At 36.2% G+C, this 20,325-nt stretch overlaps 2 protein-coding genes and 1 long non-coding RNA gene across 3 annotated transcripts; all 3 read left to right on the top strand.

The window, feature by feature from the left end:
- The first annotated feature begins 1,692 nt into the window (after positions 1-1,692).
- Positions 1,693-3,977, top strand: LOC147761351 (uncharacterized). The gene is made up of 3 exons (XR_015335206.1): positions 1,693-2,441; positions 2,818-3,030; positions 3,617-3,977. It is a non-coding gene; the product is annotated as an uncharacterized LOC147761351 (long non-coding RNA).
- A 678-nt stretch (positions 3,978-4,655) lies between these two features.
- On the top strand, positions 4,656-10,434 carry LOC106160757 (uncharacterized). The gene is made up of 13 exons (XM_087016005.1): positions 4,656-4,661; positions 5,299-5,428; positions 5,781-5,885; positions 6,070-6,207; positions 6,565-7,640; positions 7,931-8,102; positions 8,220-8,311; positions 8,562-8,637; positions 8,793-8,914; positions 9,136-9,228; positions 9,410-9,508; positions 9,767-9,886; positions 10,157-10,434. The coding sequence occupies exons 1-13, from the start codon at positions 4,656-4,658 to the stop codon at positions 10,406-10,408; spliced, it is 2,481 nt and encodes an 826-aa protein (XP_086872131.1). The 3' UTR covers positions 10,409-10,434.
- A 77-nt stretch (positions 10,435-10,511) lies between these two features.
- LOC106161740 (protein mono-ADP-ribosyltransferase PARP14) lies at positions 10,512-16,910 on the top strand. Its single transcript, XM_013538765.2, has 12 exons — positions 10,512-10,644; positions 11,472-11,603; positions 11,924-12,031; positions 12,197-12,337; positions 12,553-12,738; positions 13,154-13,290; positions 13,492-13,585; positions 13,820-13,964; positions 14,669-14,868; positions 15,076-15,322; positions 15,587-15,684; positions 15,940-16,910. Exons 1-12 carry the CDS (start codon positions 10,587-10,589, stop codon positions 16,227-16,229), a joined length of 1,836 nt encoding a protein of 611 aa, XP_013394219.2. The 5' UTR covers positions 10,512-10,586; the 3' UTR covers positions 16,230-16,910.
- The last annotated feature ends 3,415 nt before the right edge of the window (positions 16,911-20,325 follow it).

Genomic DNA, 20,325 nt, shown 5'->3' with positions numbered 1-20,325 from the left:
CATGATTACTATACTTGTGAAAAGTCTTGAGTGTTATGGGTACTAGTACTAATACAACATGTACATGTACCCGTCCATTAGATTAATCTTCCCATTGCCACACTATCAGGGTCCGGGCAACTTTTCCTAAACAACAAATATAGAAATACTGGCAGACTGGGGCATGCTTTGATTATCAACTTGATTATAAAAATATCAAAACAATACTACAGTTATTAAAGTAAGTCAGATTGTTATTAAAGTAATTTACTTCTGATAATGCTCAGTTATTTCTTTTGTTTAATCTGTATGATGCTGTAACTATAAGCTATCTGAAACAGTGAAAGAAAATAAATAGTAAATATGGTTGTGATAAATTGTTTATTCTCTTTATGTCTTGTCATCTGCTATAAACTGCTTTCTGAAAGTGCCTGTGCCAAAACAGAAAATAACTGGAATTTAAAGTCCTCGGAGAACGCACATCTTAATTTACATTATTTTTTATTAACTAATTGATTATTTATCAGATCACCACCAAAGAATATAACAAAAAAAAACTTTTTAGGAAAAAAACAGGGACTCACTTCGAATGTCGGAACGGATTCATCAACTATTGCTAAGTATGAGAAAACAGTCGTTTACCCCAGGAAAATCCATTTTAATCAAAATAAACTGTTGTTATCCCTTCAATATTGCCCTCATTGCAAGTACAATGTATATCTTAATAATGATGCTGAAACTAGGGAAATTGTACACATTCAACGTTGTACGTGGCTAAATATGCCTAATGAAGTGCACATGCGTACTCTTTGTAATTTGTCAATTTACAGAAACAGCGAAAAAGCAGAAAAAAAACAATGTGGGAATGTAATGTGTAAAGGGCCTTCGATTGTGGTAGCAGGACGTACATGTACCTCCTGTCCCATCGATTCGTCTTGTGTTTTTAAATAAAAGGCTTTAACCTGCATGACATCCCCATGTACCCCTCAACCAGGGCAAAAGATTTTTTCTCTAGATATTCAGATGTCTCTGACCAATTCACGACACAATCCTCTGCAGAAGAAAAATGCACATACTTTATCTGCGGCACTGGCAGAGTATCCCTGCCATAACCTGTGCAAGATATACAGTATATTCGAAGGGTTGATAATTCACAGACCGCCAGTTGACAGAACTTTGCCTACAGTAATCTACACGGTACAAGACGGCAAACGATACATGTTAGAAAAACCTGCTTAATGGAACTCGGCTGGCAAAGTTTCTGAAGGCCAACATGTTGATATAAAAATAAGAAGAATATGAATAATTGAGTGTAGGCTGTCCTCTCAAACCATTTTATTATAATCATATTATTTTTGAAATCTAATCCCCTTAGCAGCCAACTCCACCTTCACGCAGAGTAGGTACGCCGGGTCTGAAAAACAACAGGCCGGGTATGAAAGTAAACTATGTCACTGAGAAACAATCACACACAAAAATAATAATAATAATAAAGAAATAAAGGAATAAATAAAGAAATAAATAAAGAAATAATATGAAAATAAAAATGCGCTCTGATTAAAGTGGGTCTTATCAATGCAATAACAACTGATAATAACGTATGCTATAACAACCGATTTCAAATGATCGCCCTTTCCTGCATAAAAAAAGTAATGAAATAAAACGACCTCATAATATATTCACTTCTGTGGGCCTCCCGTAGGGCTGGTCTCATGACGAATGTCGTTCCCCACAACCACCCCCTCCCTCCCCGCTGTCGCAGGTCTCCCGACTGTGAAAAGAACGATTTTTCTACATATGCATCGTCCTTACTGGTGTATTACGTTAACCGAGGAGATGGAGATGAAATCCTTTGCATTAACTGGAAAAAAAAAAAAAAAAAAAAAAAAAAAAAAAAAAAAAAAAAAAAAAAAAAAAAACTCGAAGTAAATGTGTACACACTACTTCGAAATCTTTTTAAACTAAGAGCGAGAGTGGAGTCAAAAATTAAATGTACTGGTATGACAAGAAAAGTAGTCTGTTAGGAACCGTAGTCCATTCCCTATTACTTTGTGCATGTGACATTCGGCTCATATACTGATCCCAATACTCCGTCTAACCCAAACCTGTATTAATCATATGGGAGCCCGGATTTCCATTCACTATGACTTCCATTCCTGTCACGCACGCCCAAAAACCTACTGTACCTCTCTGTCTATGTGGCTGACCTTGATAGGCCCCTAACCACTCGAACACAAAGCTTTTTTATTCTGAATCAATAATGTACAGGTAAACTGTAATATGTTTAACAAAGAAGTTCAGCAGAGATGCCCAAGCAGCAGACAAAAGAACTGGGTCGCGCAGCAAACAAGGCGTCGGTCGATCTGCTTCAAACCGAAAGTGCGACGCCATTAGCTGTGAGTTCCTATAGAATACTGTTGGTATTTAATTGTTTTACCTCTGACCTCAACGGAAGTCAACAGGTAAGAAGCGGGTGGCTGGAATTCAAAGTTTGCATAATCGGTATAACAAATGATGTGTTTTGAAGCTGGATAATTCACCTTGCCCAGATTAAACTTGAAAAATATCCACCGTTAGCTGTGGTAGTTCAAGAGCAATATGGTACTGATAAATACTTAAGAGGTATAAAAAAGCTTTCTCTGTGTATATGGCATGTCCTTTGCCAAACTATTGAAAGTGTAATGCAACTTTTGTAACAAACAAGGAAAAGGCTACACGAAAACATTAAATGTAATTGTAGATCATTTACTTATAATTGGGAAGTACATGTACAAAGTTGTCGTTGTCACTCTCATAAATGACAATACACGCTCACATTTTGTGCCGTTTTTGTTTCAGTGATGGCACAGCTTAATAGCCTAAACTGTCCGCAATCCAACTCTGGTACATCTAAAAGCTTAATTGAAGCCAAGGGATCCCGACCAAGGACAGACGAAGAGATGATCGACCAGCTGTATTTTAGCCGCCATGCTATTTCCGACCCAGTAATATCAGCCATCAATAACTCCAAGAAGCGGAACGCTGTTTACGTGACGTTTAAAAGTGAATCTGGTACATTATAGCAATTTTGGATTTATTTGTATTATCATTTTTCTTTATTTATTGAGAAATCGCTTAACTGGTTGTGCCGTACCATCTTAGAGTTGAGCCTAGATTACATTTGCTATTCGATGATTCTCGCTAAAATGCATCCAGATTAAGCGGCTTAGATGCCTGGCACGCCTACTGAAGCTGCCAAACGATAGTTAATTACCCTCATACAGCTTCAGTAGGCGTGCCAGAGCGAGAAATCCCGTGGAGATGGGCCGATCCTGCTAGATCGATATGTACATGTAGGTATGGGGATGGGGTCTTGGTACGATGCAAAAAAAAAAAAATAATAATAATAAATAAATAAATAAATAAAAAAATGAAATAAAATAAAATTAAAAAATTAAATAAATGATCGTACGAAAAATTCTAAACGATTTCCTTTTGCGGAGCCCATGACATATGTAATCTAGCCTTTCGACATTGTAACAAATACACTTGTGGTTGTCATCAGTAATTAGCATTAGTTATGGCGAGTCGTGCGCAAGAATGATATTGAATTACAAAACTAATATCTTAAAATGATCAAGTCTTGTATTTATTGCAGAGAGGGAAGACGTTTTGCGGGAAAGTCGCTGCAACATTGGCGTTCTAAAGGACAGCGTGGATTCTGTAGACGACACGAGTGTTCTTGTGAAGGTAGTTAAGACAGCTATTCAACAAGTGTCGGCATTTTTGTATGCTTATTGATGTTAATGCAACAAGGTTGAAAAGGGGAGGAAAAGGGGGACAAAGATAGTGCCTGTTTATGGTTTGTTTTCAAAGACGGCATTAAGGGATTATATGATTCTAGAATTGTGAAAGTAAAAACTTATTGGGAAAAATATTTATAAAAGAGAGTACGCATCATGCCTCAAATAAAATTCTATACACAGGGAAATTCTAACATATATCATTTAGGGCATTCCGCCTGGTATGGAACGCCATCCACGCAAAAAATCAGACTTGCAATTTAATAGCCAAATGACATTCTAACAGCCTACAAGAAATCTAACAGTGGTCAAAATAATCTAATAGCCAACTCATAAAATTTAACAGTGATAAAAAATCTAATAGCCAACTCATAAAATTTAACAGCGTTAAAAAATCTTACAGCCAACTCATAATCTTACAGCCAACTTCTCAAAACAGCCAAGTCAGCATCTAACGCTAGAGGTCACTGCTGTCACGGGTCTATCCGTGGACGGCGCGTAAAGTGATGACGTCATCTGAAGTCTGAGAGATCTCTACTTCTATGGAGAGATGTTGTTTAACATCCACATTACGTGGATGGAAGGTCGAATCAGAACTAATATAAAAGAGTATTTTGCCACCGGAATACGTGGAGTTCCTTCCCGAAAGATGCACAAGAAAACGGTGTTCAGTTTCAAACCCCCGTACTAAGTAATGCAAGGTTACATCGCGTAGGGTAAAACATGGCGGTGCCTAGGACGCATTGTCCTATCATAGGACGCAACTGGACGTAATCTGCATATGCATGAATCAAAACTGTGACCTAATTTCACCCAATGCATGGTCACTAGTCTCATGTTTTACTACGATGGTAATACAAGTCCAGCGTTCATCGCATTACAATCACCGATGGGATGACAGTGAACGTTCTATTTAAAATGATTCTTTTAGAAACATATATTTATAAATGATTTAATATATAGAACAAGATAAAACAAACGCCTTGTTGGAAAGATTTTTATTATAAAATAAAAATATGGTAAAGGGACCAAAACAATGGGGAAATAATTCTATGTATACTGAGGCTTAATTTGCTTATTTACATTTTCACGCTAAATTCATTCCAGATTAATATCAAAACCACATAAAATATTCAATTAGGACAAACATATGCGTACTTGGGAGTTTATCTTTATGTTACATGTTCATATACAGAAAAGAGAATATATTACAAGCACAGGGAGTTACATTCATATTTAAAGACGTACGTCATCACTTTACGCGCTGTCCACGGATAGACCCGTGACAGCAGTGACCTCTAGCGTAAAATGCTGACTTGGCTGTTTTGAGAAGTTGGCTGTAAGATTATAAGTTGGCTGTAAGATTTTTTAACGCTGTTAAATTTTATGAGTGGCTATTAGATTTTTTAACACTGTTAAATTTTATGAGTTGGCTATTAGATTATTTTGACCACTGTTAGATTTCTTGTAGGCTGTTAGAATGTTATTTGGCTATTAAATTGCAAGTCTGATTTTTTGCGTGGATGGCGTTCCATAGCCTGGCACAAGCCGAGAAAAGGTGTCACATTTCCTGGAGAAACTGGCTGGCACTGATTTGGCCGTTGTTGGAGCTCACACTGGCATTGATCACACTTCTTCAGTGCTTACTTTTGACAGAAAAATAAGCGGTAACATTATTTTCTTCGTTATTATTTTTCTGTGTACTTTATATCCATGTACGGAATTTATTTTAAGGATTCATGAGATGAGTCAAATTTTATATTCCAATATACAGTATAAAGTGGAATGCTTTCTCTGTTTCGATTAGATTGTGTTTATGGTTCAAAGGCATGTTACATCCTTAGCGGTGGTGATGTTATTGTACTTTCTTGTTTATTACTTTGATGGTCGTAAAGTCATTAATTATGACTGCTGAGAACTTAAATTAAAATCATACCGTTTTTGCAAAAATGGAATCAAAGTTCGTCATCTAGTTAATAAAGTCAAACATTAGTAAACTGTTATACTTTGTTTCTTCAGGTACTGTTATCACATCTATAGCACAGAGTGTCTCGAAAGAAAGTTTTCTTGGAACGTTTCTTACAGTGGAGCAAGTCCAGAAACCATCTGCTGTTCTCGTCAAAGGTAGGACAAGGCGGGGCTAGTCCGCCCCCTGGCCAAGTCTGCACACCCCCACAACCCAGTAATTCTATTACTGTTGACTGTTTGTTCTACTGATGGGGTTCTTCATTGTTAAGAAATATTTTTATCTCCACATTGCTTAATCTACAATATGCTAATTAATTATCATTGTAATTTGTGCTTACAGGGATCAAAGATGAACAATTTTTTAAGAAGAAATTGGAATATTATTTCGAAAGCGAAGAGAGCAAGGGTGGACCGGTCAAAGACGTTGTAATACTGGAAAATAGAAAAGCTGCTGTTGTTACCTTTGAAAATGCAGACGGTAAGAGGAAACACACACACACACACACACACATATTTATTTGTACAGCAGTTCTTACTCGGATAATTCATTTTCATGATCTATAGAATAACCCGACATATGTAGCTGCTGACTACATTTGTTACTAGTATATACTGAATAGCATTCTATAGATGATGCATGCTTCGTGATCAGCTTGAAAAAAAAAAGCTGAATGAAAAATAAAAAAAAATCCCGAGAGCTATTATTTTTGAACACATATTTAATTCATGAATGTTTTTTCAAAATGTCATTCACCTCTATTTCAGCAGCAGCTTAATTTGAAATTTAAGTATTTCTAAATGTTCACGCACATGCCGATGTTTTCCTTTAATGTAGATGCGAAAAGAGTCTCTGAGATTTCGCACACCCTCGGCGGTCTCCGCTTGCATGTCAGTGTTTATTACCGTGAAATCGGATATGAAGAAGATGACGAAGTTGACGACGAAGAAGATTACGGTAATTCCTGGTTGATGGAATTCCCTTGTGACTCTCACATTGTATCCTTCTTAAGGAAACATGATGCCCCCAAAAAACGTTTGGCTAGTAAACTTAGGCCGATTCTTGGGTCACTTCCTCAATTATGGACGGATGTCACCAACAACCAAATACGCGTCATGGCAGACAATACTGAACGGATTAACAATAAAGAGAAGTGGGAGAAACAATGCACGGAAGTGGTCCAAGAGTTTCTTGACGGCTTCATGACTAAATCGGTCCAATTTTCCGATGACGTTTGGTCTCGGATTGAAGAGGAGTGTGAAGTGCACACCATGTGCCTAAAGTCCATAGATATTCAGGCCTCCCCTGAGTCTTACACTGTCCGAGTAACTGGTGTTGAGGATGAATGCCAAAAAGTCCTCAAAGACTTCGCTCGAATTCAGAGAGAAGAAAAGAAAAAATCCAAAGAAGAAGAAAAAGAAATAGTCAAAGTATTGACTGATAAAAACAAGGCCAAATTAGTCCTCATCATAAGTAAAGGTGTTGCTGGTGTGCCATCTGGAGTGTCCGTCATGATTCGATCACATGAAGGGGAGATTGAGTTCAAAGGAAAGGTCACTCCGGTAGAGAGAGCTGTGAGTAATTTCCTAGATGTTCTTACTTCCATTAATGAAAAAAGCATCCATGTCACAGAGAAACATTTTGCCAAGATTTTGGCGTCAAGTGACGGCGGGGAGAAAGTCCGATGCATATTAAGAAAGGAAGGTTTGGACGTCGTTCATGAAGTCACGGTAAAAGGTTCTGAATGCACAATGTTTTTTTATTCACTTGATGCTGATGCAACGGAAAAAGCAGCAGAGCATGTTCAAGCCAGTCTGACCACGCAAAGCATCCCCGTGCCAAAAACCAAGCTTTCATATTTGCAAACCGATACTTGGGAGGCCCTAGAGAAAAAACTGGCCAAAGATTTGTGTGTAAGTATATTAAATGTTGATTGAACTTGAAGCGAGATATAATTATATATCTGTATCAGACATTATAATGTTTGGAAAAATGATAGGGAAATGACAATGCATATTGGTTCTCCTATGTATATTCAACGAAACCTGTCGATAAACATACCGAAAGTCTATTGCTTCACATTTACTGCAGAAGGACTGTACAAAGGTGAGGTCATTCATCTGTCACTAAACATGGAACAAAAATTACAAATTGATGATATCATTATTTGCAAAAGAATTTCAACATCCCTAATGCATTGTAGGTTTTGGTGGAGGCAGCAGAAGAAGAAACGAACACCGTAGTTCTGTATGGTTTTAGTGATGATGTTCAAGAGGCTTCGAGACAAATAGGGTATCATTTGGGACAGAAATCAGTCGCGAGCGAGACTATGTCGATTCTCCCTGGTCAGGCGGAATATTTAATCAAATTTAAAGGTGAAGTATTCCCAACTGATTTATGAAGTATAAGCATCTGATTTATACCTGGTTTGAATATTTCTGTCACACAATTCGTTATGCCTCAGCGTTTAATGTGTCTTTCATATTCAACAGTACCCGAGATTAAGAACTTGGAGAAGTCGAAAGGAGTGCAAGTCATGATTAAAAACAACGGGGAGCTGATCATCCAGGGCCCAACTATTATAGTAAGTACACACGGGAGGAAATTACGGAATAATGTTAATTTAAACACTAATACTCAATTGATGAAATGGTTACATGTTCCTCGTAATAACTCCGATTCATATAACTGCATTTATGTACTTCTATATGTTTGCTTCTGACTGATTCGGCTCCTTACCTTAGAAGGAATTGGAATTAACATTGGATCTATTCGAAATGAAATATTTAACAAATACACTTTAACAATCGTCTTCATCTTATCTTTTGTCGTAGATCCATGAAGTTGAGTCATCACTGTCGAAAGTCGTTGACAGCATTAAAAAGAAGCAGGTCGTCATCAAACAGCCAGGTAGGTGAATTATAAAAAGAAAGAATATCTTTGTCACATAGAATGCTTTAGAATCAGATAACTTTCATGTTTCATGTTTTATGTTATTGGTTACATCCGGTATGGGTGTTTGGAGTTTTATGAAGTATTTTTTTGTGGCATAACATAATTTCCAGGAATGGTTACGAGCATGCAAAGTGGTCCGGGACGCCTCTTCCTGAAAGACCTTGAGCAAAAGAACAGTGTGTATATAGATATCAAAGCGGCTGCAAGACTTTCAGCCTCAACTATGACAACGGTAAATGTTTGTGTAGATTGTTCAGAAATCATAAAAGGGTAATATGTTTTCATACCTTTGTCAGCGTCATAAGCAGCAAAGATCTTACTATCTTTTGACAAGGACTGCCCATGAAACTTTGCAGAAAAAGGAGCTTTTTTAAAGTGAGGTTGTAAAATACGTTTGTCTTTAAACATTGATATGGCACTTCTGCTAAACACATTTAATGTGATATTTTACAGTCAATAACGGCGAGTCAAACGCCAGCTGGAAGCTTTACCACACCCAAAGGCACAAGCATAACTTTGGTAGAAGGGAATATCGAACAAGAAACGGTGAGTGAATTTGGAACATAGCAAGCCTAGCAAACTATAGCTAATTATAATTTTTAGCTAATCTATCCCAACAAATACCTCAAATAACCCAATGAAAAGCTGTTAGTCAAAGTATCATCTTTCATATCCATAAAGCTTTTATTTTTGGTCACTATATGTACTGCTCCTCTTCACAAACAAGGCTGATGTTATAGTTAATAGCATCAAGTTCGATATGGATCTTCGTGCCGGGAAAGTCTCTGCTGCCATTGCTGAAGTAGCTGGCCCGCAACTGCAGCAGGTACAGTGTGTTATGTTTTGCAATGGGGTTTGTAAAAACCCATTTTGGGTGATTTGACAAAATTACTTATTTTAGTTGTAAAGTCGCTTTTAAAAATTATTTCTTCTTGCAAGAACTTATCCTGGGACTATCCAGCGATAGGTAATAGAGAGTGCTAAGTTAGAAGCATAAGAAAAAAAAATCAGCTAGGTACTATTATGACGAATAACAATGAATTCCACATGTAATACATGATAACCAGCTTCAATTCCCTACAAGGAATGCACAAAAATAGGGAAAATATCAACTGGGGAAATGAAGAAGACGGATGGTTTCAATCTCCAATGCCAAAAAATCTACCATGTTGTCTGTCCGGATTGGGGACCTGCAAAAGAACAGGTTTGCTTGGTCTAATTTCCTCCATTATTTCTTTTTCTTTTTGTCTCTCTATTTTATCAAAACTGTATTTAATTCCAATATGATTTAATTCTTGCTTTCTCTAGATCTTTCATACATGTATCATGTCTGTAGCCTTGTCGAACTTGTGTGGAATGTAAGAACACATGACAAAACGACCTCAATACGATGTGAAGTGTTTCCAAGCTCTTTCGAAGCCAAATGATAGTTGTTGGGGTTTAAGCCTTCACTAATTGCAGTATTTTATTCCAGACGCTGTCCAGGTTAATGTCACAGTGTTTAGAACAAGCACACCAAGATGGAGTATCATCTATAGCATTTCCTGCTCTTGGAACCGGGAACCTGAAATTTCCCAAAGATGTTGTGGCTGACGTCATGTTTAAGGAGGCCTTGCAATTCAGTGCAAAGAACTCGCAGACCAAAGTCAAGGCAAGCAGTCTGTTTGAAAATAATGCACTTATTTCTTACTCAATGAATTTTATTTCTTATTCAATTATATTTTAGCAGTGAGTCCCTTTTTCTGGCATGTAAAGACGGACACACACTGTTGTACTAGTAACCATTTTGCTTTAAAGGTCTTATTAATTTCATCGCATTTTTTATTTTATTTTTATTTTGTGCCTCACAGGAGATTCGATTTGTTCTTTATCCTCAAGATACACAAACTATCACTGCTTTTAAGATGAAATTGTTCGAAGTACAGGAACGGCCCAAAACTGTGCATTTTCGTCGTCGAAAAGGTATATATTATACTGATTTTCAATACATTAAGTTAAAGATATTCATCATTGAATATAATTCATCAGCGTTTTTCTGAAGAGAAATTTGTCACTACTCGATATCAACAATCTGAAAACAATCTGAAAGAACGCATAGTGTTTGCTAATCAAACAGAAGTTGTACATTGCAAATACAGTGTACACATATCACTTTTTCGTCGTGATTTACGGGTGTTAGGGTGTGTATATTAGTTAAAGATATATTGTTGATTAAGGATCAAAGGTATGTTTATTTCTGTTTATTTCAATTATCTCTTATTTGATATTTTATAGGCTGCATCATATTTTCATTTTCTTGGTAAATGTAAATCGTATTAAAGGGATAACAACTGTTGATTTTGGCCAGAAAATGAATTTTCCTTGGGTACTTGCCAGTGGTTAATGAATCCATTTCTACATTTAAAATTAGTCACTGTTTTTTCTAAAAAAGTTTTTTTTTTTTTTTTTTTATGTTTTTGTAATAATCTCTTAAGAGATTGATGCAGAGTATTGCCATCTATGGAGTTCACGTGGTCGGATGGCAACCACAGATTTCAGATTAACTGCTATAACTGTGTTTTTTGTGGTAAAATGGAATATATTATATTTCTGTGTTTTGTTTACAATGTATTTATTGTGAAAAATAGATCTCAAACGAAGAGTTGTTATCCCTTTAATTTTCATGAATGTAATAGAAAATCATGTAAAAGAAACAAAATATTTTCAGTTTATAGGAACGACGTCAAGATAATTATTTTAATCAGATTAGGAAATTTGCCCAATTTGATCACTTTTCTTATAAATTGTAGGCATTACAATGCAATTGGAAAAGCCTAACTTTATGGAGCTGTCTTGTAATGCAGTAACTGTGCAAGTCAAGCAGGGCAATGTTATGGAATATACTGTTGATATTATTGTGAATACTGTTGACCCACAACTCAGTAAGTATCACTCGTTTACCAGTAATCTCATAGAATGGATGGGGTAGAGGATATATGACATAAAAGACACAGAATTAAGTCTTTTTTATGGAACATAATATAATTTCATTTTTTTTTTAATTTTCTCGGATATTACTATCATTTTCCCATAATCGTTGTGGTGTGCGTACATTAAAACCAATAACGTTCACGGAATAAGGCTTCATAAACTGTCTAACTTGTTTTTATCAAGATGTCATTACAAATGGCTATTGTACAATGCTTGAGTTGTATTGTCATAACTTTATGAGCTTTATATATATATTTTTTTTTGCATGCAGATATGGGGGTGCTTGGCAAGCATTTAGTAAAAGCTGGAGGTAACGATATCAAGAAAGAACTACAAACTAAAAAGAGACATGCACAGAGCGGGGCGGTTCTAGATACAAGTAAATGCATTTTTCTTTTTAAGTGTCTGCCTGAATAATTTTAATTTATCTTGATCACATAAGCGGACGGATAAGGTCTACCACATACAGCTACTTTTTCGTTCCAAACTATTGAAATAATCTGCAATAGAAGTAAAAAAAATGAAAATTTGTCTTTTATTGTAGCACCCGGCAAACTTCCTTTTAAGAGAATTTACCACGTGGTTATTCCTTCAGCCAATCAGATTCATCGAAGCATTCAGCAGTGCTTACTTCTGGCTGAGAAATTCGGATTTTCTTCAATTGCTTTTCCTGCCATAGGAACAGGTATGTTCAAACACTTTGCCCGTTCGCAAAGATGACACCAAGTGAACAAATATTTATCCCAATACAGCCGATATGTAAATGTATCATTTAAAGGTAGCATATCGTGTATATTCATGCACCAGTTTATGCATCACTACATTTGGATTTGGATTTTTTTACATTTTTCATGTGGTTGTGAATGTGCAATTTATGGTTTATCCGAATTCATTTTCCAGGTAAAGCTAACTTGGATCCAGCGACTTGTGCCAAAGAAACACTGAGTGGTATATTTCAGACCCTCCAGGAAAATAATATTGAAAGTTTGAAGATGATTTGTGTTACGGTTTACGACCAGGGGCAAATTCCGATTTTTATAGACGAAGCAAGAGCTCAGAGTACAGTTACAAGAGGAACAAGAAAAGGTATTTTTCTGTACTGGTACATTCTGAAAACACCATTATGTGCTTTGATTCAGTTGTCTTGTAATTCCCGGTGACTCAAAGACCCAGTAAGGCTTAAAGTTTTTGTCACAAACTTGTACTTTAACTTTATTATCCCAAAAGTTATTGATATATGTTTGGTTTATTTGTAGCGGTATCGGACAGGCCTACCATTAATAGAAGTAATTCAACAGGTTTTCCCCTATAAAATATAGTAGGATAAAAGAACCATCTGAGCAGCAAATGATTTTTACTGGAGCTTCATTTATGAACACGTTGTGTGATGATGATGTTTTACTTGTCATTTCTTATGCACTGTTAATTGGTATTATAAAATCTCGATATACCTTAACTGCATTTGTTTTTGCATTCCATTGATCAATTGTACTACATGTAGGTCGTCGCCAATCCATGCGCCAACGCCAAAGCCTTACAGCTTTACAAAGAGTGGTACTTGATGTATATGGAGCCAGCGATAAAGTTGCCGAAACAGACGAGGACATTGCAGCTTTTATTAAACAGAACATCCAAAAGGTACTCAGGTTTTAGTGTTTTACTTGGTTCGGGTTTCAGAATTCTGTTCGTTTAGGATTCTTACAGATAACAAGTACCCCTGAGTATTTCGATATAGCCACTGAGTAATTTGCAAAGCGACGAGAATAGGCCTTTAAATTCATGTAAAACAAATACCAATAATATAGATATGTGATTATTTATTGTAATTATTGTAAACAGGAAATCATTGAGTTGAAGGGACATACACTAACACAAGCTGACATAGCAGAAATACGAGACCTTGAGGTCGAACGAGGAGTAACAGCCACCATAGGTAAGGCATAGGGTTGTTAAAGCCTATTCCTTTGCAAATGACATTTTAAATTTTGTTTTCATTAAAATAAACCCCAGTGTGGTAATTACGAAGCTACATAATTCATTTGTACATGTTTACACTACAGAATACTGCACTTATTTAAGACCCAAGCTCGGAAGCAAAACAATTACTGTACCCAGGTTAATATATTTTTTAGTTTTAATTCTTATAAATTATTTAACATTATTACAGATACAAATACGTCAACAATATCGATTGTGGGATGTCCTGTGGATGTTTCTCCGACTGTCAGCACTATCTACAAAATAATCCATAGGAAGATAGAAGACAGAGCAGAGGAGGAAAAAGCTGCAGCACTCCAGCAGAAAATTCAGTGGTAAGTATATATCTCCATGTTTTTTTTAATTTACTCTTCGCTTTTCAGGCGTGTTCCCACATTCACTGTGTTTCACAACAGAAGACTGGTATATTCATTTCTGGATCAATTTTTTTCACTCCACGAAAAATGTACAACAGTCGATCCACTGAATACCCGGTTCACAAAATTACTATTTCATTCTTAAATAAATCAGGTGCAGTGTTTCTATCTCTATTTGTACTTTTATTCGACCTTTAATTTATTTTACAAAGTTTCGTCATAATTTGTTTTGTCATGGAATTATTTGCCCCCAATGCATCGTTGAACAAAGGACATACTTTGCCTTATCAACGATATTATATCTGAAGTAAGGCTTTTAAGATAAATCACAGGGAGGGCTTCAAAGTGCTTATGATGTCATGAAATTGGAGATCGAAACGGTGTCCGTGGGTGCTCAGGTTAAGGGTATATGAAAAACCGATTTTGCAAATTTACCCCAAAATCGCAAACATGACGTCATCGGTAAAAATGACATTTGCAAAAATACAAAGGCATTTAGTCAGTGAACACTGGCATTTGTTTATTATCCAAAACATACATGTTAGGATAGCAATTAGGGAATATTTGTCTTACCCTGTCCTTACATTACCCTACACTTCAAACAGAGGCATACACAATAACTGTCATTGTGAAAAACAATTGGATTTATTTATTTTTTGTAGGTGTTGGTTAGCTGCTAAAGATCAGAGTAGGGAGCCTTTTGATAAAATGACAAACTATCGCGTGGAATTGGCTCACAGAGCAAGGGAAGGGGCAGTGGTGTACGAGATAGAAGGCAGTCCTTGTAAGTTGGATTTTAGCACTATGACAGAGACGGATTGCAGTAAAGACATTGTTACCCAGGTTATACGAGAAGTCAAAGGTAGGATCATCATTTTTTAATGAATTCTGTAAATGGTACCACGCCATGGAGCTCTTTACCTAAGGCGTTTCTTTTTCAACTGTATTTGCCTGTTAACTGTGCATTTGAAAACAAAAATTGTCAAGGTTTGGTATACCCCGTTTTATCATTAATTTGTGCAAAAAATTATATATATTCAGGCATTTTGTGCATTGCTTTCGGTTGCAGATCCTTCCTTACCTTCTCATTGGTCACCTCAGCCACGTGACAGTGATATCCCGCATGCTGTGAATCAAGTTAATATAAAAGCTGGGGACCAGGAGTTCAACAAAGTGGCCGAGCAGTTCAACGCCGCCTTTGACACTGACGGTTTGCGAAGAAAGAAAATCGTTCAACTGCTGAGAATCCAGAACCCACATTTATATAAGCAGTATAAGACATACAGTGCTAAACTGGAGCGTGAGAACCAAGGGGTGTAAGTGCACATTGGATCCATCTTGAGAACTTTATGCAGCTTATAAACTTATATATAATATAGATTTTTTTTTAGATTTATTCGAACACATATTCACATTGAAAATAAATCAACTTTGCATCAATTAATTAAAAAGGGCGAATGATCTTTATCACAGTTCTTCATATCTGCAGCTTTTTTTCGTTAGACTGTGGTGTATAACCTTATAGAATGTCACTGTTGCTCAGTGAGCAGTGCAATAAACATAATGTTTGCGTTCTGTAGGAACAATGAGATGTCACTTTTTCATGGAACGTCTGAAGCTAATTGCGATTACATAAGCCACCAAGGGTTTAACAGAAGCTTTGGTGGATTAAACGTTGGTAAGTGAATTCATTAAGTCCATTGTTCAGTTTATTAAATCCAGTGCTTGTTTAGTGAATGATAGGTTAAAATTATATGTTCTGAACTTAAAAGGGAAATCCGTCTACATCATAGTGATCTTACCAAAGAGCACTTTTTATTAGGGATAAAATCTGTTGGTGTTCTCGTTTATCTCATGAAATTATAATACACATTTTTGCTGAAAAGTGCTTCAGAATATTTTGAACAGTAACGCTCTTGTTTCATGTATACAGGCGCCATCTTTGGAAAAGGGGTATACTTTGCCAAAAAAGCCACCTATTCTGCCCAGCCCTCGTACTGCAAGCCTAATGCAGCCGGGGAGCAGTTTATGTTCCTGGCCAAGGTACTTGTTGGATCCTACACAAAGGGAAACCCCGAGATGCTGACTCCTCCACCTAAAGATCCTAAGAAACCACTGGAGACATACAACTCTGTAGTAGACAATACAAAAACTCCGACCATTTTTGTGATATTTTATGACGCGCAAGCTTATCCCGAATATCTAATTAAGTTCAAGGCATAGTTATTACGTTAATACTAGAGCAAAGTCATAATCTCAGAATGAAATACTGGTATTGGAGATGTTATTTTTTGCCACAAATCCATTCTGGCAAGCTTAAATAAAAAGACTAATGGTGACGTTTTGTGAGACTAATGTAATACTTTGATTGATTGATTTCAGTTTGATGAATTGTTTCATTGGTTTTTTAATCCCTTTTTTTGTCATATATTAGAATCTTACTGCGACCTTGAATTTGACCTACTTTTGAACTTGGATGGGAAGTCTTATATTCACCACTCTTACTGCAACCTTGGATTTGCCCTTTCACCTCCCCCCACGATTTTGTTATAAATTGCAATTTTCTACAAAAAAAGAGAAATCTGTTTATTGCAATTTGTAGAGCTTGTCAAGCATAGCATTGGTGGTGGTGTCCCTTTTTTGGTTTACCATACGAGTGCGCTTACTCCAGCTGGTGGTACAATACCCGGAGGCATTAACGCCTCTCTGATCCTCCACTTTAAAACCGTAGTCGGAAAACTGTTATTTTTGCAGTCTAAGTATGATATGATTTTGAACATATTTTTTTCGTTGAAAAATATTAGCAGTTAAGAATGTCATTGCAAGCTTGAATTGGACACTTTTTACATATTATTTCTGAAATAAAGTGCCATTTGCTGTTAGAATGTACTCAGAACATACTCTTTTATTTTCGTTTAATATGGATTATATAAAGGGCAAAGAATTGAAACGTTTATTGCTGCAGTATTTTAAGGCACTTTAAACTTTATTTATTTATTAATTTATTTCTGGGCACGGGCATCGATGTTTAAGGGCGCTACTTAGGAGCGTGGACTTCGTGAATAGTGTCAACTTATCGCTATAACTAATCGTCAGGTACAAGGGTATCACGTGATTTCTGTGAGCCTATGGGAACAATGGCAGCTCTATATAACACTACTTTCTAAGTTCACAAATGTTAGTGTTCCATAAGGGCAAATCAGAAAATATTTTTTCACAGGTATGTACTTTAAAACGAAGGAAGGCTTTTCAGTAGAATTGTACTTTGATGTCAAAAATACCAAGTTCTGGTGTCGAAATTTTGCGTTGCACATGCCTTTCTTTCGAGTAAAGCAATCGAAAGTACATGTGTGCTTTATTCAATGGTCGGTTGTTAATAGCATTGATCAATATTATGATCACCTTCCTGAGCATAATTCTAGAATGCCCACAACTTTCTTAAGCTGGGCTCCGTATCTCGAAAGCATCGCGCATTGCGACCGTGCGCAAGCGTCTCCATTCCATAACTCGCCCATACTCGCCCCATATAATACATTGTAGCCTCTATGTGACATCGCTATTCGCAATACGCGATGCTTTCGAGATACGGGGCCCTTGTCTTTTCAACCCTTACCCACTTAATCGACATTTTTTACAGTTGAACTAATAATCACCAAATGCATCGTCACTGTAAGATCGTAATGGCGAAGAATAATTCTCTAACACGTACGAGACTATAATGCTAATAGAAATAGGTACACATTCATTTGTTTGCTAATCGTGGATAGGGTCCAATATAGCACGTGCTTCGCTGCGCGTAAGCAGGACATGCAGTCTCACTTGCTTTAGTGACCATTCCGCTTTTCAGTGCGAGACTGCAGTGAAGGTAAGGCGTGACAATGTAGATACTTTCATCAATGCAGTAATTTGGGTTTTGTGTTGGCATTATATGTCTGCTATAATCTAGGTCCGAGAGACAAGAAATTGCTGGAGATTTTTTATCAATTCACACCAGTTTCACTAAAGAACTGAGGCCAAAAATTGGTCTAAACTGAAGTTACTAGTAATTTGATCAACGTCAGTTAAAGTCAAACCATGGTTTTTCACGCTAATAGGGTACTGCCCTATAACATTAACCACAGTTTGTTTTAGAATCCGGGAAGATTTGTTATTTTATTGCACTAAAACTGATTTATATTTGGTCAAAGTAGACTTAATTTAAACTTAGAAGTTCAGAACAGTCTTTGAGCGTATGTTTTTTAATATTGGTATGTCGGTAAATATGATAAAGCGTAAAGTCTACAACAAGTTTATGAATCTTGGTTTGGGCGTATTAATCATAAAGTTTACCTTAGTGATAAGCTTAAGAAACGAAAACGGAAGAAATTTCTCGAAAAAAATTTAATTCGCAAATACTCATTTTCAATAAAATAGGCCCACTTGAAGAAAATAAAAACGTGAAAAATGAAGTTAAAGATATAATCGCTAATTCTAATAACGGTTTTAATAACGAAAGTTAAGAAATAACAACCTTGTTGGATAATACTTGCACTTGATCAGTACTAGCAAAATTAGACTGCGCTAAAGCGGTATTACGAGATGCACGTATATTTTACTGAAACATTTTGTCCTCGGCCTCAAGTATATTTTTTCACATGCCTGATAACGAATGCTTTTGCATTACTAGTACTTTTAAGGAGAATGCAGTTAAGCCATGTTTCCTGTAAAACATTTAACTGTGCCCTGATACCATATCGTCTAGCTTATAATGGATGTTATTGAATTGAAGATTTTATTATGGCTTGAATATTATAAAAACATCCAACAACTAAAAATGATTATCTTCGACAAAAGACGTAACGAAGGTTATTTCAATTTTAAAAAAAAAAAAAAAACGCGACACCTAGAAAGTAGTATTTATTGAGTGAGTAGAAATATTGTAGACATTTTCTGAGATGTAAGACACCATTATTGCCACCTGACAAATTGCATATTTTCTACTTTAGAAAAAATAAAGTTAACTTGGAGGAAGTAAGATAGTGGAGGAAGTGAGATAGTCCGTTTATGTTTTTTTGTAAGAACAGATAAATCTAGTAATTATTGTTTTTGTTGCTTGACTGATGTTAGTATAGTTCCACTTGGAGACACAATTATTCCGCTTGCTAATTTTTAATAAAATAAAAGTATGTTAAATGGACCTATGGATTGAGAATGAATGCTTTAGTGTGCCCTTAAGCATACCTGCTTAATGTCACGCTCATTAAAGTGATAATATGCGTTTAAAGTGGCATATTACCCGAGGAAATGTGTCAAACTGTTAACTTAATGATATGTACATGGTGTTTGAAATAGTACTATAAATATTAAAACCTTTAAAATGGATAAATTACTCGACGAAAAAGACACCGTTTTTATCCATTTCATGTTATTAGTTTCACACTTGGCTGTCTTCGGTAATTGCTTGCCCGCCCGCAATTCATTTACGTCTTGCTCTAAATAGTCTATGCTTGTTCGAGTCATTTTATCAGACAAAAATTTGATTTTCTGTCAGTTAAATCTTACTTGTCAGGGGACGTAGATTTATAGTTCACAATTGCGTAATTTGCGGAAAACCTTGACATTTCGTCATAGTTATTTAGTATGTATGCTTACCGCCTAAGATCGCATTCACAACGAGTTGAGCCAGGCTTTACAAATCCTGGGGACTAAATATGGCGGTCGTACATGAAAGAAAAACCGCCTAATATTTTAATAGTCTCTCCGCCTCTCACACGCCTCCCCACACGTCGTCCCTGCGGGGGGACAGTCATTAAATCTCGGCTCCATTGGGACGACACATGGGGAGACGCGTGAGGGGCGGAGAGACTATTAAAAGATTAGGCGGTTTTTCTTTAATAATAATAATAATAATAATAATAATAATATTTATTTCATAAAACCGCACTACACTAGCGTCTCAGTGCTGTTTACAGGTAAAATTATTAGGATTACAACTCATTATATATATATAATAAAAGCTAAGGTAAAAAAAAACACTTAAAATAATTAAAACTGGTTAAAATAGTAATGGTCTGAACAATAAAACTTTTTTTCTGATAAAATGAGAAGATATTAATTAAAATACTGTGCAAATAAGAATGTTTTTAAATCTTTTTTAAAAACCTCAACACTGTCAATAGTCCGAATGTGTGAGGGTAATTGATTCCATAAAATTGGTGCTGAAATTGAAAATGCCCTGTGGCCGTAGGTTTTGGTTCTTTTTTTATTATCATTTCTGATAAAACAAGGAGTGGAGGTGGATCTGGTAGACCTGGTGAGACTGGGTGTACTTGGATGTAGC

Source organism: Lingula anatina, chromosome 6 (assembly GCF_051362555.1).
Source record: "Lingula anatina isolate TDL-2025a chromosome 6, LinAna3.0, whole genome shotgun sequence".
Lineage (NCBI taxonomy): Eukaryota > Metazoa > Brachiopoda > Lingulata > Lingulida > Lingulidae > Lingula > Lingula anatina.
The sequence above is the reverse complement of the archived record's forward strand: the minus strand, read 5'-3'. Positions and strand labels throughout refer to the sequence as shown.

Coding starts and splice junctions, on each gene's coding strand:
- LOC106160757 (XM_087016005.1), top strand. Junction 8,312..8,561: donor TCCAGGGCCCAACTATTATA/GTAAGTACACAC, acceptor CTTTTGTCGTAG/ATCCATGAAGTTGAGTCATC. Junction 9,509..9,766: donor CTGGCCCGCAACTGCAGCAG/GTACAGTGTGTT, acceptor ATTCCCTACAAG/GAATGCACAAAAATAGGGAA.
- LOC106161740 (XM_013538765.2), top strand. CDS start 10,587: ATGAAATTGTTCGAAGTACAGGAACGGCCCAAAACTGTGCATTTTCGT. Junction 12,338..12,552: donor TTTTCCTGCCATAGGAACAG/GTATGTTCAAAC, acceptor TTCATTTTCCAG/GTAAAGCTAACTTGGATCCA. Junction 13,291..13,491: donor TTAAACAGAACATCCAAAAG/GTACTCAGGTTT, acceptor TATTGTAAACAG/GAAATCATTGAGTTGAAGGG.